The sequence below is a fragment of the Triturus cristatus genome, chromosome 4_2, assembly GCF_964204655.1.
Source record: "Triturus cristatus chromosome 4_2, aTriCri1.1, whole genome shotgun sequence".
NCBI lineage: Eukaryota > Metazoa > Chordata > Amphibia > Caudata > Salamandridae > Triturus > Triturus cristatus.
The window spans coordinates 265,041,572-265,067,050 of NC_140586.1; the positions used below are offsets into that span (position 1 = coordinate 265,041,572).

At 40.7% G+C, this 25,479-nt stretch overlaps 1 protein-coding gene across 2 annotated transcripts in view; it reads left to right on the forward strand.

Annotated features, from left to right (window-relative positions):
* ABCA4 (ATP binding cassette subfamily A member 4) overlaps nucleotides 1-25,479 on the forward strand; it is a 1,118,748-nt gene that overhangs the window by 501,104 nt on the left and 592,165 nt on the right. For both annotated transcript variants that reach the window (XM_085601480.1, XM_085601481.1), the window contains exon 16: nucleotides 6,619-6,840. In XM_085601480.1, coding sequence (XP_085457606.1) covers nucleotides 6,619-6,840 — 222 coding nt within the window. The remainder of the gene's footprint in view (nucleotides 1-6,618; nucleotides 6,841-25,479) is intronic.

Consider the following 25,479-nt stretch of genomic DNA (forward strand, 5'->3'; position numbering starts at 1 on the left):
CCTAGTTGCTGTGCATAATTAAAGTATTGCATTTCTTGGGTCAAATTGTAGACAGCCTCATCAGCTTCACTTTAATAACAAGCGGCCGTGCGGCAGCAAAAGTGAAAGTGATCGCGATCGCGATCAAACATCAAAGCGGCCTTGCGGCTGCGAAAGTGAAAGTAATCGCGGTAAAGCGTGGCGCGCGCGCCCGCGCACATGCACTGTAGCTCTAGGCTGGCCTGGTAGCACTTTTTGGAGCCCTCTCAATAAGTCTCGCCAGACCAGCGCATGTGCTGGGTCAGGCGAGACCTAAAAAGGAGGGTTAGCTGCACTTATACATGTGTGCCACTAAATGTGACGTCCATGCACCGGCAATAAATATATGCCAGACAAAAAAATAATCATAAGGATGCAATTGGTAATGTGGAAGGTTGCGTGCTGCATGCGTCATACATTGAAACAATAAAAGCATTGTTTGCTGTTAAACCGCAACTACTGGTACTGGTTTGCATTAGGTTTTTTTTCACACAAATACATCTGTAACTAAAGGGTGCTGCAGACCTCACATAAGACGTCTCACGTCCATGAATACCCCTGATCCTGTAGCCGAGCCCAGAGGTTTTGAAAAGACTCTGTTGCTGGTCAACACAGCAGCAGCCAGTCCAGCCTGGTATTGAAACCAGCTCCCATGTGCCCTCACTCCCGGGGAAATGCCCATTGCCTGGTAGTGCCAGTCCAGTCATAGTGGTGATGGCAAGTGCATGATGCTTGTTTGGTACCGGACACACATTTCAATAAAACAGTGACGTTAAAAACAATCTGTATCATAGATTTGTTCTTTCATTTGGTATTAGGTAAGGAGTATGTTGGGACAGAAAAATTCCTCGCATGGTGGCGGACATGTACCCCGGCCCTGAGTGCCCCAGCTGCAACAACGTTTGGATAACTGGTGCTTTGTTGTCATGGGGGAACACAATTAATTCATATGTGCCATAACATAAGCCTGTGTCACAAATTGTGTTCATGTTAGACCGGGAGGAACGTGCGAAGCCCTACCCTCATAGTGGTTAAATGCTACTGCTCTTGCCAGGAGTGATGTAGCACAAGCGCAATGGTGGCAGTATACCGTGTAGCAGGCGCGCAGCGCCCATTGGGCTCAAAGAGCTTCAACCCCCCATCGTGTGTGTCAGCCCTGGCTGAGACAGCTTCCTGGGCACACACACAGCCGCACCCGAGTACTTCACAGGTCTTTAAAAGATCATTTACATGTTTACAAGGCTTTGTTGTTTTTCTCACCTTCTTAGAGCCCCTGCATCTCCACTATGCATATTACTGGAAGAGTCCGTCACCCCCCCCCAAAAATTTTTGCTAGCCCCCCACGAAATGTGGCTCTAGTTGCGCCTCAGCTGTTTAGTTATCAGTAGAAGTGATCAGGCCCTTTTGACCTGCGTTACTGGAGTGAGGCCTACAAGCTCACTCGTGTAAACTTCCGTTGCTGTGTACTTAACTCACCCTTGGCCTACATCAAGTTAGCATGAGGTGCTGTGCAGTGCGTGTGTGTTATATGCATGTGCTGGATGCAAATGTGCATTGTTTGTGGTACAATACACTGAAGATTCTGGGTTCCATTTTGGGAGGCTCAGGGCTGACTGGAGGAACATGAGGAGGTAGAGCCGCAGGCCTTGAATAAGGTGTCTAAGCCAGATGCCATTTAACGAGGTGCATGCCATTGGAAGGGACAGCCATCAATGGAAGGATGCCTGTGGCAGACCTGATGGTCTAAGAGTGAATGAAGGAAACTCTGATTAAATGGTTTAGGCTGAAGCTAACTCAATACCATCAGTGATTCTGGGACTGCAACAGAGCTGGTGGTGTTCCGTTTGCGACTTGGATTCATGGAGTATTGCATAATTGGAATGAGTGGGTGAGAGGGATGGAGGCCAAGGACTTTCAGCTCCTTAACCAATCAATGGTGACAGAGTGACTCATGGAGGAGTGCTGTACCCAACTTAGCCAATACCTATCTGATTTTGACAGGGATCCAGAAAAGCTTCACGTGTTGGCTGACAATTGATTAGTTAACAAGGTTCACAAGGGGCTTGTAAAGCATGGTTGTAAGCCTTAGGGGGAGAGAAACTCCCCAAAGACTGGTTCCATACCGGAGGGTAAGGGCCAGGGTAATGCCCATGGGATTTGGGGAGGGCCAAGGTGAAATGGGAATGGTAATGGTGTGTCCAGGAAGGAGCATCAAGAGAAAGGAGGACAGCGAATGTTCTCCAAGAGAAAGATAATGAATTACTGCAAGTGCTGCCAGGTGGGACACTTCAAAGAGGGATTGTCAGGCAAAAATCCCGACTCAGCAGCACCAGTGATAGCAAGTATGTTAAATTTTGGTGAAGGGACCCAAAAGGGCCCGGGAGCGCTCAATCTAGTAGCTATGGAGATCTGGGAGAGTTCTCAGATGTCCTGAAGCTAATTCATCCTAACACAATGGGGTTCATGCAGGAAATTAGTATAATTGGGAGGAAAGTGGCTGCCCTGAAGGATACTGGAGTCTTCATCACTATGGTTGAGAGGAGGTACCACAATAATGAGGAGATGCTCCATAATACCAAGGACACAGGTTTGGTAGCCAATGGAGAGAGCATGAATTATCCGCTTGCCAGGGTTGAGATAGACCTGGACCTGGACCTGGCTGTTGGACCTGGAGGTCATTGAAGGATCTCGTAGCATGTGGTCTTGTCCTGTGATGCTAGTGCCTAAGCAAGGGTCTACTGACTTTTGGTGGCTTGAGGACTACTGAGCCCTAAATGAGGTAACCAAAACCGAGGCGCATCCAATTCCAAAAAGGGGATGAGCTTGTAGATTGGTTAGGTGCTGCATAGTACTTGAGCACCTTGGATCTGACCAGTGGGTATTGGCAGATTGCTCTGAAACCAGATGGCAAGAAGAAGACTTCATTTTCTACGTCAGAGGGACTATATCAGTTCAAGATTACGTCCTTTGGGTTGAAAAATGCTCCTGGCACTTCTCAGCACCTGGTGAACCATTTTCTCTCAGGGCTGAAAGATTTCTGTGTGGCCTACCTGGATCATAATGCAGTGTTTAGCAATTCATGGCAAGACCTCCTGACACACCTAGAACAGGTGTTGGCTAGGATACAGAAGGCAAAACTGACCATCAAGGTGACTAAGTGTCAGGTGATGCAGTCCTCTGTAGTCTACCTTGAGCATGAGATGGGGAACGGGAAGATTCACCCGTTGGATGTGACGGAGTGGGATGTGCCTACTACCCAGACTGGGGTGTGGGCCTTTTTAGGACTCACCAGGCATTACAGAACCTTTGTGGCAAACTATGGGATTGTAGTTTCCACATTGACTGCTTTGGCCTCCAAGAAGCAACCCAGGAAAGGTACATGGCTGAGGAGTGACAGGAAGCTTTTAAGGAACTGAAGAAGGCACTATGCACTGCACCTGTACTTAAAACACGTGACTACAGTCAACCTTTCGTTGTACAGGTGGATGCCTCTAAGAAGGGAGTTGGAGCGGTGTTTCCTCAACTGGATGACAAAGGTAGAGAGCATCTGGTGGCCTTTATTAGTAGGAGGTTACTGAACAGAACTGGTTGGCTATTGAGAAAGAGTGCTTTGTCATGGTTTGGGCCTTACGTACGCTTCTCCCTTACTTGTTTGGCACCAAGTTTGTAGTGCAAATGGATCATACGCCATTGAAATGGTTGATGGCTATGATGGGAGAGAATTCCAAGTTGTTAAGGTGATCTATTTTTTTGCATGGGTAAGACTTTGTAGTGAAACATAAGAGCCGGATTGAGCCATGGGAATACTGATAGACTTTCCTGTCAGTTTTACCAATCTGACCACCCAGCCTCTCTAGCTTAGGAGTTGGTTCAGGGTGTCTTGATCTGGGAAGTGCATCTGTTGTGACAGAAAAGTCCCTTGCATGGTGACAGATGTGTATCCCCTGCCCTGAGTGCCCCGGCTGCAATGATGTGTGGACTCCTAGTGCTGATTTGTGTTGTCATGGTCGAAAATGGATTATGCGTGTGCACCTTGGCATAGGCATGTCTCACAGATTGCGGTCTTGAAGGACCAGGAGGAATGCCCAAAACTCTACCCTCAAAGTGGTGGTTAATCTGTGCGAGTTCGGTGGTGGCAGCATAGACCGTGTAGTGGTCAGTTGAAGTCAACAGGTCTTTTTTACCTGTGTCACTGAAGTGCGGATTGCATGCTCACTAATGTAAATTTCTTCTGCTGCTGTGTGCTTAAGTCACCCTTGACTCACATCAAGTTAGCATGTAGTGCTATGCAGTGTTTGTGTCTTGTGTGCATGCACTGGATGTATGTGTGACTGTGTATGGTACAATAAATAAAAGATTCTGGATTCCATTTTGGGAGATCCAGGGCTGACCAGAGGCGAATGAGGAGGTAGAGATATCCCTGCAGACAGATTTGTGGGATTTCTACATTCCTGTGAACTGAGTGGGACACACTGTATGAAGGAGAGCCAGGCTCTCCTGCACATTTCAAAGGGTGCTCCTTGATTAAGAGAGAGGTCACTGGAAGGGGATTGGGCACATTTCAGAAAGAAGATGGGGCTGGTAAAAGAATAATAAAGAGTAGGGACGAGGCCCTGGAGTAACCTTTTGATACACACATTACTGTGGCTGACATCTAGGTATGAACCTCTATCACTCGCATGGACTGTGTTGTTGTTCTATCAGACTTGGAGTCGCTCCTCTGTGATGGACTGCTTTCTGGAGGAAGGGCAGAGGAGAGGGCACTTCAAAAGGAATACAAATTTCAAAGACTCAGATCCTAAATCATATTTGGTGTCTCGAGGTGGACAATAAGAAGGGAAGCTTAAGGTCCGCAAAATTGTCAACTTTCTAGGAGATAGACAGGTTGTACGAAGATGGGATGCTCTGGTAGACTTCTGCCTGTTACCAGGAATAGACGGTGAGGCCTGCCAGTCTCCCATCTCGGTGTGGAAAATCACTCTGGGAAAATCCAAGATCATCTGCTCCTGGAACCTGGAACACTAGTGTCTGCCTGCTTGCTAATACCAGTGAGGAAGAGGAGTGCGCAGAAGGGAGTGAGGTCCAGTGGTGGATCCTGATGAGTGGATCTCTGTGGCAAGGCGTGAGAAGACGGCAGCAGCAATGATTGGGTCATTGTCAATGTCCAGATTTCAGCTGATGACCACGTATGCGAGAGGGGTCCTGCTGTGATGTTTTCTGTGCACATTGGTCTGTTGCCTGTGTGCAGTGTGTGAGTCGGCAACCCTGTTAGCCAGAGGGTTCCACCGTGACTTTTGCTGTGCTATTCGGGCCATCGCCCCTGTGCAGTGTGGAAGTCAAGACTCTGTATGCCAGAGGAGGCTGCCATGAATTTTGACAGGCGATTGGGCCATCGCCCAAGTGTGGTGAGTAAGTCAGTGTCCCTATATGCCAGTGAGTGCCTCCATGAAGTTTACAGTGCTGATTGGGCCATCGCCCATGTGCAGTGTGTAAGCCACCGACCTTTAATGCCAGGGAGAACCATCGTGAAGTTTTCTGTGCCTATAAGGCCATCACACGTGTGAGGTGTGTAAGTCGGCGACCCTGTATGCCAAGAGTAAAAGGCTTCAACCCCCACAGTTGGGCGCGGTATCTCCTGCCTGCACCATGGCCCCCTAAAAGAGGATGTGACAGTGTGTTACTTGAAATGACTTGTGCACTTACAAGTATGTAATCCGAAGTAAGAAAAAGTAATTTTTAACTGTGTGAACAGTTTTTTGTTACAGAATATTTCTTTAGTAAAACAAAAGTTATGAGGGTGTCAAAAATTGAAAGGACTAAAATGTTTCTGAAATGGGGCAGTGTAAACATACACAGGTGAGACTAAAACAAATGGTGGGAAAAGATACGTGATATTTGTAATTAAAAGCAAAAGTGGGTAGGTGGCAAATTGGTATTTGAAATGAAAAATCAATTTGGGGACTTTTTTTAAAATTTCAATATGCATGAGAACATGTTTTGGGATACAAAACTACAATTATGTTTTAAATACAGGAGCACATAATTTAGGGTAAGATAATACTATTGGAACTGAAAACGTAGCAAGTTAGCTTGAAAAAAACTTCGGGGACTATATCAATTCATAACTAAAATAATTATGTGGAGAAAACAAATTGGGATTGAAAATTGATATTTAGCTAGCAATAAAATGGTTTAGGTTAAAACAATATTAATTTGAAAGTGAACAAAACTGAACTACGAAACCAAAGCAAATTCCTATTTTATTCAAAAACTAAAAGAAAAATGATTGCTGACCAAATAATGCCGATTTTAATTAAAAATAAAAAGTTACGAAGGATTTCCTTTTTAAGGAATAATCAGTGAAAATCCTCCTTTTTATCATTGCTTAAAGTCCCACGTGCAAGCAGTAATCTATCTCAGGATTTTTTCCGGGCATTCAGCTTAAAGAAGACAAAGATTCCTGTCAGTTACTACTCCTTAGTGTGACTGTCTGGGTTTCCGTTACCAGTCCTGAGTGTGGCTCTTTGGCTTTTGTGGTCTTTTGTGGAAACTCAGAGGAGTACTTCATCTCACCGCTATCTGGTATGTTTTGTGTTGCAGGGTGGCGGGGTGTTGCACTACAGCAACCCACTGATTCTATACCTCTTTCTGATGGCCTTCACCACTGCAACCATCATGCAGGGTTTCCTGATGAGCGTCTTCTTCTCCAAGGCCAACCTGGCGGCTGCCTGCAGCGGGGTCATTTACTTCACCCTCTACCTGCCGCACATTCTCTGCTTTGCCTGGCAAGATCGCATGACATTCAAACTCAAAACCATAGTGGTAAGCGGCTTTTCCATTCCACATTGTCAATGCTGTATTCCTGCTTGTTTACTTATAATGTCAAATTCCCTAAATTATGCACAATGATATAGAATAAATTAACTAGATCAGGTTTTATCACTTATCTATGCGTATATCCACATCACCTGGATGAGGCCTATGAGCGCTTCCTCAGTGAGGTTACAATGGCCTGCCTTCTCATCGCATAAGATTGCCCACTTGGCCTACTGTTAAATAGTACAACTTCATAAGAATGACATTGGAAGTAGTAGTTTCTTCTTAATATTTATTTTCTGAGTAGGGGTTCAATACAGCTCATCCACCCAACTGTTCAACGATTTCTCACTGAGGGAACACTGAACACATTCCCTAACCAACCTTTCAATTTGAATATCCATCCCAGGCCACCAATAGGTAGAACGTATCCTTTCCTTAGTTTTAGAAATGCCCAGATGTGCCTCATGAGCTAGATCTAACAACTCTTTCCTTAAAGACACAGGGGGAACAAGTCTATGACCTCTCCATAACATTCCTTGACAATCAGACAACTGGTCTCTCACCGACCAAAAATCTTTTACCAACCACCCCCCTTGTTCCTTGTACTGCCAGCCAACACGAATATGATCCAATACATCTTGAATTGTTTGATCCTCACGACAAGCAGCAGACCACTGATTTTGGGAAATGACCTTATAATCAATTCCACACACAAAATCATGAGGTTGACCAAAACCTGGATCCTCCTGACCATCAGAGGGGTTAAAAGGGACTAGTCTCGACAGAGCATCAGCAACAAAATTTTCTGAGCCAGGAACATGCTTCACAGTAAAATCAAAACCCTGTAATCCAACAATCCACTTAGATATTCTTGGTGAAATAGAGTCAATTCCTTTGTTAGTCAAAACCTCACATAATGGTTTATGATCTGTCCTTACCACAAACGAATTGCCCCAAAGAAACTTTTTGAACTTCTTAATGGCCCAATATACAGCAAGCGCCTCTCTCTCAATCACTGAGTATCTAGACTCTGCCCCTTTTAAACTCCTAGAAACAAACATTATGGTGTTATCAGGATCGATCCCCCCTTGATACAAAACAGCACCCAAACCCTTAAGACTCGCGTCCGTAGAAATAATAGAACATTTAGAGGGATCGAAATTCCTCAGTTTGGGAGCAGCTTCCAATTTGCCTTTCAACTCAACAAATTCATTGTCACACGACTGATCCCACAAGAATTTGACACCTTTCTTAAGTAAACTTCTCATATTGTAAGTGACTTCTGCAAAATTCTTAATGAACTTATTATAATACTCCGCCATTCCCAGAAAACGCATGAGCTCTTCCTTTGACGATGGTGGAGTCAGATCCCTGATGGTATTAACTAGTTCAGCTTTAGGAGTAACACCATCAGCAGTAATAGTGTGACCCAAATAGTCAATCCTGTCTAAACCGAATTTACATTTCTCACACTTAATGGTAAGGTTGTGATTAGAGAGGCTATTCAGGACGGAACGAACTCTCGAACCATGTTCCGATTCATCACACCCATATACTAAAATATCGTCTTGATAGACACAGACTCCAGGTATACCAACTAGAACCTTTTCCATAACCCTTTGAAAAACAGAGGCAGCAGATACGAGCCGAAAAGGGAGTCTCACAAACCTAAATGTTCCAAAAGGTGTCACAAAAGCGGTCAAATCCCTGGAAGATTGGTCAAGCATGATCTGATGATAAGCGGACGTTAAATCAATTGTACTGAAAACTTTGGCACCACGCACCATGCTTAAAAGTTCAGATATATTAGGTAACGGGTATCTATCCACAAGCACACACTTATTGAGTTGTCTGAGGTCCACACATAACCTCAAAGAACCATCAGATTTCCTCGCGGCCACAACCGGAGCCAACCAGGAAGTGCCTTCCACTTCTTCAATGATACCCTGTGACTTGAGTTTTTCTAATTCCTTCAACATCTCATTCTTGACACTAAAAGGCACATTGCGTACCTTACTAGAAATAGGAATGGAACCCGGAACCAATTTTATCTTGTGGCTGTATCCTTTCAAACACCCAAGCTGATCACCAAAAACACGCGGGAACTCCTCCATGAGTTGAGACTGCAAGGACGAAATATGACTTACAGATTTCACCACCTTTCATTCTTTGAGGATTATGGAAGGAGTGCTATTAGGATCTAACATAACCTCCAAATCTTTTTGATGCCACCAACTGATGATCCTGTCACCTTTTTTAGATACATAGACCTTCCCAGAAGTGTAGCGACCTTCATATTCTATCAATCCAATGAAATACCCTCTCAACTCAATAGGGTCACCACCATACGCAGTAGGATATATATCTGCCTTTAGCAAGTTCACATTCTGACTTAGATAATCATCAAAACATTTTGAAGAAACAATCGTGATCTTTGCGCCAGAATCAAATAACACTTTTGTTCTTTTACCCTCTACAAGAATATAATCCAAAGGTCCCTCACCTCCTAACTGGACAACAATTTGACCACATTCAAAATCATGTTGATCACAAGAGTTTTCGTGGTTTATCTCATGAATACTTTGCTTTGAAGACTTGATCTTACAAGCCACAACAAAATGTCCTCTTTTTTTGCAATAACTGCAAACAGCATTTAATGCAGGGCAAGATTTATCATTCGCCCAGTGACCAGTATTGTTACAGCGGTAACATTTATTGCCCTTATTAAACTGTACACGGGGTTTCTGCAACTGTTTACCTTTAGTTTGAGACTTTGTCTTAACATCTTTCAATTTGCTATCAGGAACAGAACTCGTCTCCGTGTTAACAAATGAAACATCTTTGACAAGGTCTTTTTTGATTTCTTTTACACATTCAACAGAATGTTCAATTCTCTTAGCCACAACAAGAACCTCATCAAGAGTAGGTTCATCTTTCAACCATAACTCATCACGCACTTTTTCAGACACACAACCCAACATAAACTGGTCCCTAATCCTTTCCTCTATAAGTGTATCAAACTTACAGGTTGACGCTAGCCTTCTTAAATCTGTGACATAATTTTCAATGCTTTCTCCCTCCTTCTGCATACGTTTCCCAAAATGGTAACGTTCAAGAATCGTACTGACTTTAGGTAAATAGTGTGAGTCCAACTTATAGAATGCAGATTTCAAATTCATTGAGGCCTGCAGCTACACTTGTAGGAACATTTGGAAGGTGGTCAAATACATCTTGCCCTTCCGACCCAAGACAATGCATAAGTAAGGCTGTTTTTCTTTCAACGCTAAGGGAGGTGCCACAAACACGAGCATATCTTTCAAAAACTTTTTTCCACTTTGACCATTTTATGGGAGGATCATAAGGTGTTTGCAAAAAAATGGAGCGGCCGTGACGTTTTGCATGACTACTCTTAAGCTGACCAAGCAGGAATGAGAAAGTGTAATGCAAAATAAAATGGATAGAACGCAAAATATGTACGTATAATGATTGCACCCTTTTTTTTTTTTAGAGAAAGAAAAAAAATATTTGTAAATACTGTGTATATCTAACACAAATACTCTAGATAGCAGAATACAGTAACGGCAAAGACAAAAAAAATTAAGTAAACTCCGTTGTTTTCCAGCTGAATTCATAAAGTTATGGTAATACGATTCAACGTCGCAAAAAAAAACTACGTGAAGCTGTGCACATCAGCGTGCAAAATGTAGTATAGACGGATCCCTTTATTACCTAGAGTTTGTGCCCACAAGACTGTGCGCATCAGTGCAAATGTTGTATGTGTATACACCAAGCTGTGTATATCAGCGTTGAAAAAGTAAAAAACAAAGAAACTGTGAGTCAGCGTTGAGAATGTAAAAAAACGAAGAAACTGTGCCCACAAAGCTGTGCATATCAGCGTAGAATTGGACAAGATAAATGTGTGCATCAGCGTTGAAACGTAAAAAATGTGTCCAGAAAACTACATGAAACCGTGCACATCAGCATGCAAAATTGTAGTATAGGCAGATGTCTTTATTACCTAGAGCTTGAAGCAGTGTATCTCAGGGTTGAAAATGTAAAAAAAAAATGAAGAAACTGTGAGTCAGCGTTGAGAATGTAAAAACAAAGAAACTGTGAGCACCAAGCTGTGCGCATCAGCGTTAAGACCCGCAATAAGTAGCCTGCGAGGTATTACTGTGATTGAGGAACTGTAGATCAGATTCGTATAATCTTCGTTGCTTAGCAACCAGCCAGAAACATCACGAAAGCGCGTTCCGTCTCGTTACATTCAGCACGTCAGCACGTTACACGCGTCTCTGAACAGCGTGTCCCAGAAAGAAAGATGACGCAAGGTGACGGTGATTGAAACGCAGAGACACAGACCATGCGCCCATGCCAACGAGCGTGAGGTGTCACAGCGCGAGTTCCACAGCGCGAGCAGAGTCCTCGGGGATGAAATTTAAAAGTAAACCATCAACTTTAAAATGTTGTTCGACTGCATTCAAAGCCAAAAATGAGCACCAACTCCCATTAAATTAAAAGTACAACAGGAGAAATAAAGTTACTGAGGGTGTGTTTTGACGCTAAGATTAGCAAGACAAAAAAAACACGAGTCATAAAAAAAAACCTCAATTACGATGAAAGCGGCAGTAAATGGGTTTCCAGAGACAGTAAATAGATTTAAGCCATAAACGCTTTCCCCGGAACAATAGATGTTCTCTCACTCATCAACATCCAGTTAATTAGAAAGCGCTTAGCGCTTATTTATGGAGCACTTAGGATAGAATTAAGCCATAAATATTAAGGAACAGTCTTACTTCTTTGAAGAATGTGTAGAAAAGTTGTTTTCTCATGCATTCGCGCATGTAGATGAGATGCGTTTAAGTTGTGCTCGTCCTTGATGAAAGTAGTCGAAAATCAGTTCTTTCTTTGTAGCGAACAGAAAAGGAGTCTAGTCTTCTTGGAGTTGAGCTGCTTCATTTCCCAGTCGTCGCCAGTGTTAAATAGTACAACTTCATAAGAATGACATTGGAAGTAGTAGTTTCTTCTTAATATTTATTTTCTGAGTAGGGGTTCAATACAGCTCATCCACCCAACTGTCTCTGGCCCCTCTCAACCTCACAACAATTCTACATGAAGTCAGAGCAGTCTAGAATCCAAAGATGTCATAGAAACACATGAAATTCGTATGTAGTGAGGAGAGTCACCTTCTCACAAAACAAGGGCGCGCAGTAAACAATGAAACTGTTAAGTTTCTTCATCAATTTATTGACTTCATAGATTGAGTTTCAAGAAAATTCATCCAATAATCTCTGGTTGAAATATCATTTCCAAATTTCTTTATACATAATGAAGATTATTCTTCGTGAGCACATTAGACATCCACCCAATGCATTTCGGGTCAATCATATCTGACCCTTCTTCAGGGGTCTAAAAATGAAATGAAACAGGACCATTAAGTTCACTGTCCTAGTTAAATAATCAACAATATAAACAGTGGGATCAAAAACTTTAAAATGTGAAACAAACGCAACAAATGTGATACACGAACAAAGTTAAAAGGTAAGCGAGAGAATAACAGTAGAATGAGAATGAACGAAGCATAAGAAAAAGTTAATGTGTAATTGGAAAAATAAAGGTAACCCAGGACAGAAACCCAGTTTAAAGAGAAAGTAAAAGCATGAGAGAAATTTGGGTGTATAGTCAGAAATCTAACGGTAACACAAATCAGAACCCAAGTGAAGCGTAATTAAAGTAAAGAACCACAAACTTACTGGAAACCAAACGGTTTTCATGTGTCTAAGGCTCTGCAGTCGGCGTGAGAATTCAACGTCGAACTGGATAACGGATCGGAATAACACTGTGATTGGTCAGTATATGTGAACTAAGTCACGTGGTAAGGGAGCAGACAGTGTGGGCCAATCGGTTACGGGATCTCATGATGGAAACAGTGCCCGAGCCTATGAGAGTCTGGCTGACTGAAAGATAAGGGTGAAAAGCTGGCGGCAAGGCCAATAAAGCGGCCAGTAAAGTTCAAGCGGTGAAAAAACAAGAAAATAGACAAGAAACTCAATAAAGTTAGAATGAAAAAATGAAAAAGGAATGTAAAAATAAAGTGAAATACAAACATAATATAAACGTGTAAGTAAACATCATCATTAAGTAACATGATAAATAAATTAATGATGACAGTAAATTAAGGGACCGGATACCACTTTTCGCCAATGTAAATATGGTCTGCAAACTTAGAGAAAACAAGCATATTCTATGCGATCATTCAACCCAATAGGGTGGGAACAATTTAGCTTTTTGATCCAAAAATATTCAGTCCTTAGTCTTTGTTTTACAGGATCCATGTCTCGGCGTTGTATGATCTTTTCAAGTATTGTGAAACGCAATTGAGAAATCTGATGGCAAGCTTCAATCCAATGTGATGCCACAGATGATTTTAAATTCTTCATTCTGATGTTACTCTTGTGTTCTGAGATGCGAATTTTTACTTTCCTCTCAGTTTGACCTACGTATACTTTTCCGCAAGGGCATTTGATGGCATATACACAATTGGTTGTGTCGCAGGTGCTTGTATGGTGTAAAGCTATGGAGTAACCTTTAGTGGGGTGATTGAATTTGTTGCCAATCATTACGTTACCACAGTGGGCACAGTTTTGACATTGGAGCATACCCCGCCATTTTTTTGTCAGTTTCCTGGGTGTATTTAGGATTTCCTTGATATTTTTAGAGCATTGAAAAGCAAATGTAATTTTTTCGTCAAAAAGATTGTAAAGATCAGGCTCCATAGAGATGATTCGCCAATGTTTATTTATGATTTTCTTGATCTGCAACGATTCAGTGGAGTATTTCAATACACATACTGTTTTATTTTTATCTTTTTGATCCGTGGTCTTTGCTTGAAGGAGGTTATCTCTTGGTAACAATAATACTTTATCTGCAGATGATTTGAGCACGCTCTCAGGATATCCCCTTTGTCGATACTTGATCGTTTGTTTTTCAATAGACTTAATTAAATCATCATTGTTGGATACAATACGCTTTATTCTGATAAATTGAGAAGTTGGTAAGTGTTTCTTTAGCGTTTCAGGATGAAAACTCTGAAACAGTAAACTGGAGTTTCTGTCAGTCTTTTTGGTGTGTAGTTGAGTCGAAATCTGATTTTGATCCAACTTGACTATGACATCTAGAAATGTGATAGTTTTTTCATCTATGTGGTGAGTGAATTTAATCCGGTCATTGTGTGTGTTCAATATCGAAATATTCTCTTCAAGTTGTGAACGTGGTCCTTTCCAAATAAAGAATAAATCGTCAATGTACCGTTTATACATGATAATACCTTCACTCCACATGGTGTTCTCAAGAATATAGTCAGTTTCAAATTTGCTCATAAAAATGTTGGCATACGAAGGAGCCCCCCCGAATCCCATAGATGTACCACTCGTTTGATTGTAAAAGTTATTTTGCCATTCGAAATAACTACAATACAAAGCAAATTGCATGAGTTCCATAATAAACAGTCTTTGCGACTCATCTAGTTCACTTCTTAACAGGCTCCATTCCAATGCTTCAAGACCTTCATTATGAGGTATTGATGTATATAGCGCTATTACATCAATAGTGCACAATATATAAGATGCTCCATTTACAAGTTCGACCAAATTCAACAGGTTCAAAAAAGATGTAGTATCTTTAATATAGGTGGCACTTTTTTGGACAATAGGCTGTAAAAATGTATCCACGAATTTACCAATAGGCTCAGAGATGGACCCACAAGCCGAGACAATGGGTCTGAAAGGAGGATTATGGATATCCTTATGAATTTTTGGCAACATGTATAATTTAGGTCTTCTTGGGAATTTCGTGTCAAAAAATTGTTTGGTTTTAGCACAAATCCAGTTCATTTCGAATGCTTGTTTGATGATGTTTTCAAGTATTTGTTGATATTCTACAGTAGGATCAGATTCCAAGGGCAAATAGATGTCTTGATTTGCAACATGTTCATTGACATTTTTAATGTAGAATTCAGTGTCCATTACGACAAGGGCGCCGCGTTTGTCTGCTTTAGAAAAGGTAAGTTGCTTGTCGGCACTTAAATTTTTTAGTGTATTCCATTCTTTGGGAGATAAATTCATCTTTTTAGGTTTAGCAAATTTCATTTCTTGTATATCCGCTAATACAGATCTTTCGAAGGCTTCAATAGTTTTGTGAGTGAAGGGCGCACAAAAAGTACTGGTAGGTTTAAAGTCTTTATCCCATGTTTCCATACATTGCGGTGGTTGAATGTCTTTGAAGAAAAATTTAAGTTTCAAGGTCCTAAAGAATTTAAACAAAGCAATTTCCGTTTCTGCTAGATTGGAATGGTAGGTGGGGACAAATGTCATACCTTTATTCAGTAGTTTAGTTTCTGCTTTAGTCAACTGTTTAGATGAAATGTTGACTATGAGGTCGCTTTAAATTTCTGGCTCCTGGTCCTTTCCGCAATTTTTTGATCGGATTCTTTTACTCCTTCGTGTTGGCTTTCTATTACTGGTGGAGAATTGGCCGCGGGACTGATGTCTAAAAAAGCTGGTTGTTGGGTATTATTGCTTGCAGATGGTTTAGTGGTTGATAAAGTTGCTTTATTTAATGGACCTCTTGACCCCGAAATTTCAGAGTCGGATACCACACTTTCTTGGGATGAAGATGTTGTTGTCTTTTGTGTGGGTTGTGGTTGCCATTTCCTTTGGTTATAAACTTCAGCCCAGGTATAAACTTCTTCTAGTTTATAATCCAGTGTATCTCTGCGGTATTTTCTCACTTTTCTTTCATTGACTTCTTTTGCATATTTTTCAAGTTTCAAATTAATATCTTCCAAAGTTTTGGTGAGATCTGGAATTTTGTTGATTTCAGTCTGTAAGGTTTTGATTTCCTCTTCTAGTTCAATTAAGACTTTTGAAAGTTCTTCAACAATCAAGAGAATCAAATCTAATGAACATTTGTTCAATATCTGATACCATCTTTCAACAAATTTCTTGCTGTTTTTACATAACATTGGCTTGAGGGCAAATACTTGAAAACATCATCAAACAAGCATTCAAAATGAACTGGATTTGTGCTAAAACCAAACAATTTTTTGACACGAAATTCCCAAGAAGACCTAAATTATACATGTTGCCAAAAATTCATAAGGATATCCATAATCCTGCTTTCAGACCCATTGTCTCGGCTTGTGGGTCCATCTCTGAGCCTATTGGTAAATTCGTGGATACATTTTTACAGCCTATTGTCCAAAAAAGTGCCACCTACATTAAAGATACTACATCTTTTTTGAACCTGTTGAATTTGGTCGAACTTGTAAATGGAGCATCTTATATATTGTGCACTATTGATGTAATAGCGCTATATACATCAATACCTCATAATGAAGGTCTTGAAGCATTGGAATGGAGCCTGTTAAGAAGTGAACTAGATGAGTCGCAAAGACTGTTTATTATGGAACTCATGCAATTTGCTTTGTATTGTAGTTATTTCGAATGGCAAAATAACTTTTACAATCAAACGAGTGGTACATCTATGGGATTCGGGGGGGCTCCTTCGTATGCCAACATTTTTATGAGCAAATTTGAAACTGACTATATTCTTGAGAACACCATGTGGAGTGAAGGTATTATCATGTATAAACGGTACATTGACGATTTATTCTTTATTTGGAAAGGACCACGTTCACAAGTTGAAGAGAATATTTCGATATTGAACACACACAATGACCGGATTAAATTCACTCACCACATAGATGAAAAAACTATCACATTTCTAGATGTCATAGTCAAGTTGGATCAAAATCAGATTTCGACTCAACTACACACCAAAAAGACTGACAGAAACTCCAGTTTACTGTTTCAGAGTTTTCATCCTGAAACGCTAAAGAAACACTTACCAACTTCTCAATTTATCAGAATAAAGCGTATTGTATCCAACAATGATGATTTAATTAAGTCTATTGAAAAACAAACGATCAAGTATCGACAAAGGGGATATCCTGAGAGCGTGCTCAAATCATCTGCAGATAAAGTATTATTGTTACCAAGAGATAACCTCCTTCAAGCAAAGACCACGGATCAAAAAGATAAAAATAAAACAGTATGTGTATTGAAATACTCCACTGAATCGTTGCAGATCAAGAAAATCATAAATAAACATTGGCGAATCATCTCTATGGAGCCTGATCTTTACAATCTTTTTGACGAAAAAATTACATTTGCTTTTCAACGCTCTAAAAATATCAAGGAAATCCTAAATACACCCAGGAAACTGACAAAAAAATGGCGGGGTATGCTCCAATGTCAAAACTGTACCCACTGTGGTAACGTAATGATTGGCAACAAATTCAATCACCCCACTAAAGGTTACTCCATAGCTTTACACCATACAAGCACCTGCGACACAACCAATTGTGTATATGCCATCAAATGCCCTTGCGGAAAAGTATACGTAGGTCAAACTGAGAGGAAAGTAAAAATTCGCATCTCAGAACACAAGAGTAACATCAGAATGAAGAATTTAAAATCATCTGTGGCATCACATTGGATTGAAGCTTGCCATCAGATTTCTCAATTGCGTTTCACAATACTTGAAAAGATCATACAACGCCGAGACATGGATCCTGTAAAACAAAGACTAAGGACTGAATATTTTTGGATCAAAAAGCTAAATTGTTCCCACCCTATTGGGTTGAATGATCGCATAGAATATGCTTGTTTTCTCTAAGTTTGCAGACCATATTTACATTGGCGAAAAGTGGTATCCGGTCCCTTAATTTACTGTCATCATTAATTTATTTATCATGTTACTTAATGATGATGTTTACTTACACGTTTATATTATGTTTGTATTTCACTTTATTTTTACATTCCTTTTTCATTTTTTCATTCTAACTTTATTGAGTTTCTTGTCTATTTTCTTGTTTTTTCACCGCTTGAACTTTACTGGCCGCTTTATTGGCCTTGCCGCCAGCTTTTCACCCTTATATTTCAGTCAGCCAGACTCTCATAGGCTCGGGCACTGTTTCCATCATGAGATCCCGTAACCGATTGGCCCACACTGTCTGCTCCCTTACCACGTGACTTAGTTCACATATACTGACCAATCACAGTGTTATTCCGATCCGTTATCCAGTTCGACGTTGAATTCTCACGCCGACTGCAGAGCCTTAGACACATGAAAACCGTTTGGTTTCCAGTAAGTTTGTGGTTCTTTACTTTAATTACGCTTCACTTGGGTTCTGATTTGTGTTACCGTTAGATTTCTGACTATACACCCAAATTTCTCTCATGCTTTTACTTTCTCTTTAAACTGGGTTTCTGTCCTGGGTTACCTTTATTTTTCCAATTACACATTAACTTTTTCTTATGCTTCGTTCATTCTCATTCTACTGTTATTCTCTCGCTTACCTTTTAAATTTGTTCGTGTATCACATTTGTTGCGTTTGTTTCACATTTTAAAGTTTTTGATCCCACTGTTTATATTGTTGATTATTTAACTAGGACAGTGAACTTAATGGTCCTGTTTCATTTCATTTTTAGACCCCTGAAGAAGGGTCAGATATGATTGACCCGAAATGCATTGGGTGGATGTCTAATGTGCTCACGAAGAATAATCTTCATTATGTATAAAGAAATTTGGAAATGATATTTCAACCAGAGATTATTGGATGAATTTTCTTGAAACTCAATCTATGAAGTCAATAAATTGATGAAGAAACTTAACAGTTTCATTGTTTACTGCGCGCCCTTGTTTTGTGAGAAGGTGACTCTCCTCACTACATACGAATTTCTATAAAGACGCGGGGGGACTCCGCGTGACACTAGGAGCACCAACATAAATGCTTTTGAACTTTGCCTAAATACGCCAAAAAGAGTGCACAGGGATAACACAGTGTTGTTCATTTGTTTCTCAGTCCTTCCCATCCCTGATTGCACCACCTGCAATCATGCAACTAGACGACATTGCACAATTAACCACCAACAAAGCTGAAACACTCGGCTTCTCTGCAGAAGCAGCCCAGGAAATTTATGATTTGATTCAGGAGACCAGAAGTTTCACTCCACAAAAAACCACCACATCTCAACTTTTAAGACAGTTTGAATACATAAGCAAAAAAGAAATTAACCAAAGGATGCATGCCACCACGTTAATCCATTACCACAAAAACAAAAGAATACCCAGGGGCCTTAGGATAGCCCTCAAGCCAATGTTATGTAAAAACAGCAAGAAATTTGTTGAAAGATGGTATCAGATATTGAACAAATGTTCATTAGATTTGATTCTCTTGATTGTTGAAGAACTTTCAAAAGTCTTAATTGAACTAGAAGAGGAAATCAAAACCTTACAGACTGAAATCAACAAAATTCCAGATCTCACCAAAACTTTGGAAGATATTAATTTGAAACTTGAAAAATATGCAAAAGAAGTCAATGAAAGAAAAGTGAGAAAATACCGCAGAGATACACTGGATTATAAACTAGAAGAAGTTTATACCTGGGCTGAAGTTTATAACCAAAGGAAATGGCAACCACAACCCACACAAAAGACAACAACATCTTCATCCCAAGAAAGTGTGGTATCCGACTCTGAAATTTCGGGGTCAAGAGGTCCATTAAATAAAGCAACTTTATCAACCACTAAACCATCTGCAAGCAATAATACCCAACAACCAGCTTTTTTAGACATCAGTCCCGCGGCCAATTCTCCACCAGTAATAGAAAGCCAACACGAAGGAGTAAAAGAATCCGATCAAAAAATTGCGGAAAGGACCAGGAGCCAGAAATTGAAAGCGACCTCATAGTCAACATTTCATCTAAACAGTTGACTAAAGCAGAAACTAAACTACTGAATAAAGGTATGACATTTGTCCCCACCTACCATTCCAATCTAGCAGAAACGGAAATTGCTTTGTTTAAATTCTTTAGGACCTTGAAACTTAAATTTTTCTTCAAAGACATTCAACCACCGCAATGTATGGAAACATGGGATAAAGACTTTAAACCTACCAGTACTTTTTGTGCGCCCTTCACTCACAAAACTATTGAAGCCTTCGAAAGATCTGTATTAGCGGATATACAAGAAATGAAATTTGCTAAACCTAAAAAGATGAATTTATCTCCCAAAGAATGGAATACACTAAAAAAATTTAAGTGCCGACAAGCAACTTACCTTTTCTAAAGCAGACAAAGGCGGCGCCCTTGTCGTAATGGACACTGAATTCTACATTAAAAATGTCAATGAACATGTTGCAAATCAAGACATCTATTTGCCCTTGGAATCTGATCCTACTGTAGAATATCAACAAATACTTGAAAACATCATCAAACAAGCATTCGAAATGAACTGGATTTGTGCTAAAACCAAACAATTTTTTGACACGAAATTCCCAAGAAGACCTAAATTATACATGTTGCCAAAAATTCATAAGGATATCCATAATCCTCCTTTCAGACCCATTGTCTCGGCTTGTGGGTCCATCTCTGAGCCTATTGGTAAATTCGTGGATAAATTTTTACAGCCTATTGTCCAAAAAAGTGCCACCTATATTAAAGATACTACATCTTTTTTGAACCTGTTGAATTTGGTCGAACTTGTAAATGGAGCATCTTATATATTGTGCACTATTGATGTAATAGCGCTATATACATCAATACCTCATAATGAAGGTCTTGAAGCATTGGAATGGAGCCTGTTAAGAAGTGAACTAGATGAGTCGCAAAGACTGTTTATTATGGAACTCATGCAATTTGCTTTGTATTGTAGTTATTTCGAATGGCAAAATAACTTTTACAATCAAACGAGTGGTACATCTATGGGATTCGGGGGGGCTCCTTCGTATGCCAACATTTTTATGAGCAAATTTGAAACTGACTATATTCTTGAGAACACCATGTGGAGTGAAGGTATTATCATGTATAAACGGTACATTGACGATTTATTCTTTATTTGGAAAGGACCACGTTCACAACTTGAAGAGAATATTTCGATATTGAACACACACAATGACCAGATTAAATTCACTCACCACATAGATGAAAAAACTATCACATTTCTAGATGTCATAGTCAAGTTGGATCAAAATCAGATTTCGACTCAACTACACACCAAAAAGACTGACAGAAACTCCAGTTTACTGTTTCAGAGTTTTCATCCTGAAACGCTAAAGAAACACTTACCAACTTCTCAATTTATCAGAATAAAGCGTATTGTATCCAACAATGATGATTTAATTAAGTCTATTGAAAAACAAACGATCAAGTATCGACAAAGGGGATATCCTGAGAGCGTGCTCAAATCATCTGCAGATAAAGTATTATTGTTACCAAGAGATAACCTCCTTCAAGCAAAGACCACGGATCAAAAAGATAAAAATAAAACAGTATGTGTATTGAAATACTCCACTGAATCGTTGCAGATCAAGAAAATCATAAATAAACATTGGCGAATCATCTCTATGGAGCCTGATCTTTACAATCTTTTTGACGAAAAAATTACATTTGCTTTTCAACGCTCTAAAAATATCAAGGAAATCCTAAATACACCCAGGAAACTGACAAAAAAATGGCGGGGTATGCTCCAATGTCAAAACTGTACCCACTGTGGTAACGTAATGATTGGCAACAAATTCAATCACCCCACTAAAGGTTACTCCATAGCTTTACACCATACAAGCACCTGCGACACAACCAATTGTGTATATGCCATCAAATGCCCTTGCGGAAAAGTATACGTAGGTCAAACTGAGAGGAAAGTAAAAATTCGCATCTCAGAACACAAGAGTAACATCAGAATGAAGAATTTAAAATCATCTGTGGCATCACATTGGATTGAAGCTTGCCATCAGATTTCTCAATTGCGTTTCACAATACTTGAAAAGATCATACAACGCCGAGACATGGATCCTGTAAAACAAAGACTAAGGACTGAATATTTTTGGATCAAAAAGCTAAATTGTTCCCACCCTATTGGGTTGAATGATCGCATAGAATATGCTTGTTTTCTCTAAGTTTGCAGACCATATTTACATTGGCGAAAAGTGGTATCCGGTCCCTTAATTTACTGTCATCATTAATTTATTTATCATGTTACTTAATGATGATGTTTACTTACACGTTTATATTATGTTTGTATTTCACTTTATTTTTACATTCCTTTTTCATTTTTTCATTCTAACTTTATTGAGTTTCTTGTCTATTTTCTTGTTTTTTCACCGCTTGAACTTTACTGGCCGCTTTATTGGCCTTGCCGCCAGCTTTTCCCCCCTATATTTCAGTCAGCCAGACTCTCATAGGCTCGGGCACTGTTTCCATCATGAGATCCCGTAACCGATTGGCCCACACTGTCTGCTCCCTTACCACGTGACTTAGTTCACATATACTGACCAATCACAGTGTTATTCCGATCCGTTATCCAGTTCGACGTTGAATTCTCACGCCGACTGCAGAGCCTTAGACACATGAAAACCGTTTGGTTTCCAGTAAGTTTGTGGTTCTTTACTTTAATTACGCTTCACTTGGGTTCTGATTTGTGTTACCGTTAGATTTCTGACTATACACCCAAATTTCTCTCATGCTTTTACTTTCTCTTTAAACTGGGTTTCTGTCCTGGGTTACCTTTATTTTTCCAATTACACATTAACTTTTTCTTATGCTTCGTTCATTCTCATTCTACTGTTATTCTCTCGCTTACCTTTTAACTTTGTTCGTGTATCACATTTGTTGCGTTTGTTTCACATTTTAAAGTTTTTGATCCCACTGTTTATATTGTTGATTATTTAACTAGGACAGTGAACTTAATGGTCCTGTTTCATTTCATTTTTAGACCCCTGAAGAAGGGTCAGATATGATTGACCCGAAATGCATTGGGTGGATGTCTAATGTGCTCACGAAGAATAATCTTCATTATGTATAAAGAAATTTGGAAATGATATTTCAACCAGAGATTATTGGATGAATTTTCTTGAAACTCAATCTATGAAGTCAATAAATTGATGAAGAAACTTAACAGTTTCATTGTTTACTGCGCGCCCTTGTTTTGTGAGAAGGTGACTCTCCTCACTACATACGAATTTCTATAAAGACGCGGGGGGACTCCGTGTGACACAAGGAGCACCAACATAAATGCTTTTGAACTTTGCCTAAATACGCCAAAAAGAGTGCACAGGGATAACACAGTGTTATAGAAACACATGAGCCAGTTTAGTGAGAGATGCCATAGAAATACATGAGCTAGTTTAGTGAGCAACATTATAACACCTACACACTTTGTGCTAATTATGAGCCTATAGTCTTGGACTTTGTGATGTCACACCAAGCCCCCGCATCATCCTCTGTGGTGACTTGATTGTCCTCCCTCATCTTCCTTTTTTGATGTAGCAGCCAGCTTGCGGTTTTGCCCACTTAAGCCATACTCGGTCTTCTGTGTCCCATTCGGCCTGTGGATCATTTCTATGACGTCATACTCAAACTCATCAGTGAAGTCACATATGGTGTTTGACCTCATCCTCAGTGACGACACATTCAGCCAGCAGCTTTGTCCTTCATAAAGTCACACTTGGCCAGCATTGTCATCCTAAGTGATGTAAAACTCAGCCTGCTGTTTTGTCCGGTTAAGTCATGATTGTTCTACATAATGTAACACCAGGGACGGCCTGCCATTATGCATCACTGGCACCTGATCTGTAGGCTGCAGGTTAAGGGGCTGTTTTGATAGTAAGACGGGCTGTCAAGCCTCAAGCATGTTCACATAGCCCCAGTCTAGCAGAGGCTTCATGCAATGTGTGCTGGCTGGTTTGCCCGGGCTGATTTTGGTTTCCAGTCTGGCCATGTGTAACACTCAACTTACAGCATCCGTCACTCGTGTCACACTCATCTTGCAGCCTCGTCTTCTGTGATGTAGCACTGGGTCTGCTTACTTGTTCACTGATGTCATCCTCTCCCTTTGTGATGTCACACTCAGCCTGCGGTCCCTCCCAGTCTGATGTAACACTGAGCCTCCAACCTCATACTAAATGTGGTCACACTCAGCCTCTAACCTCGTACTAAATGAGAACACACCCAGCCCGTCGCCTCGTCCACCGTGGGCTTACTGAACTCCTGGGTAGCTTTATACAAGCTGGTATGCAGTTTATCGTGTATGGATCTGAAGGTGAGGTAGGGCAAAGGGGCTCTGTAGGAGAACATGTCAATAGAAAACAACCAGTGCATGTACAGAGCTATTGAGAGCTGTGATTTCATACCATGCAGCTATAATTATTAGGCTTTTACTCATGTTTATTGACATCATTAGAGCTTTTCTTAAGTTGGACAGGTTGTATTGACTTCAGATGATACACAGTATTTATTTATACCAAAAAGAAACGTAGGGCATTCGTGCGCAACAAGCGCCCACTTCAGCGAAGACATTCTACAAGTATACAATCTCAGTTGCTTAGTGAACAGTGCATTTATACAGGCATAAAGGTACACATATCCAACACATGAAAACATTTCTGCGGCTATTCTGGGTAACCAACCCCCCTCTTTATCAAACTACCTGGGCCCCATTCCCCACTGCAAAATTAGATGGATCGATACCATCACTCACTAGAACGTATTTAGGGTCAAGTGGGAGCTGCACCTCCAGTATATGTGAGAGTTCCTGGATTATCTCATTCCTGTATGTCTGTATGTGATGACAATACCATATAATGTGCATAAAGGAGCCTATTGCTGCTCAGTATCACAAGCATGTAGGCGTGGAAGCTCTACCCATAATATGTAATTTCTGGCAATCATAATAAACCCTGTGTAGTACCTTAAACTAGATTAGTCGAAGACGCGCCTTTGTCACAACCTCCTGGGGATGCATCAATGCCACCTCCCAGTCAATGTCCTCCATTACACCCAGGTCTCGTTTCCATCTCTCCCTCAAGTGTGTCAACAAGTTGAGTATGTTGTTGTTTATGGCCCTGTATATGGCGCATCTGCCCAGTGTTACCATCAAAATGCAACGCTCAAGGGGGCCATATTCCAGGATGTCTGCCCCGTCCAGCCCCTCTGCCCGCCAGGCATGGCACAGTTGCACATACTTAACAAATAGAGCCTGCTGCAACTCATATTCCCATTGTATTGAGGAGAATGACATGAAACTCCCATCCTCAAGTATATCTCCAATTTTAGAAATGCCAATTGTGTCTCAGTTCCCAATACTACGAAGCTTGGAGACCTCCCTCAACCAGTTACCCCTCCAGAGCTGTGTTTCTCGGGTAATGTTGCGTGCCCAACCCAACATTCTTGTACCCTATGCCATGCCAACAAGGACACCAGTGTTGCTGGTGCTAGGCTCTGAATACCACCGCCCTGTATAAATAACATAGGTGTGTGCATTTCTCCAGCCCTGCATGCTCCAGGCGAAACGTTAGGTGATCCTGGGAGGAGTATATCCAATCATTAATAATGATTAGGTGAACCGCCCAGTAATAAACCTCAATATCAGGGAGTGCCAAATCCTCATTTTATTGGGACCGTTGCAGGGTTTGGAGTGATACCCAGGGGTGTCCTCCATCCCACAGCAGTATCCTGAACCCTTCGTTGATCCTGGTGAACACTGACTGGGCCACAGGATAGTAAGTGTTTTGAAGTGCATGCA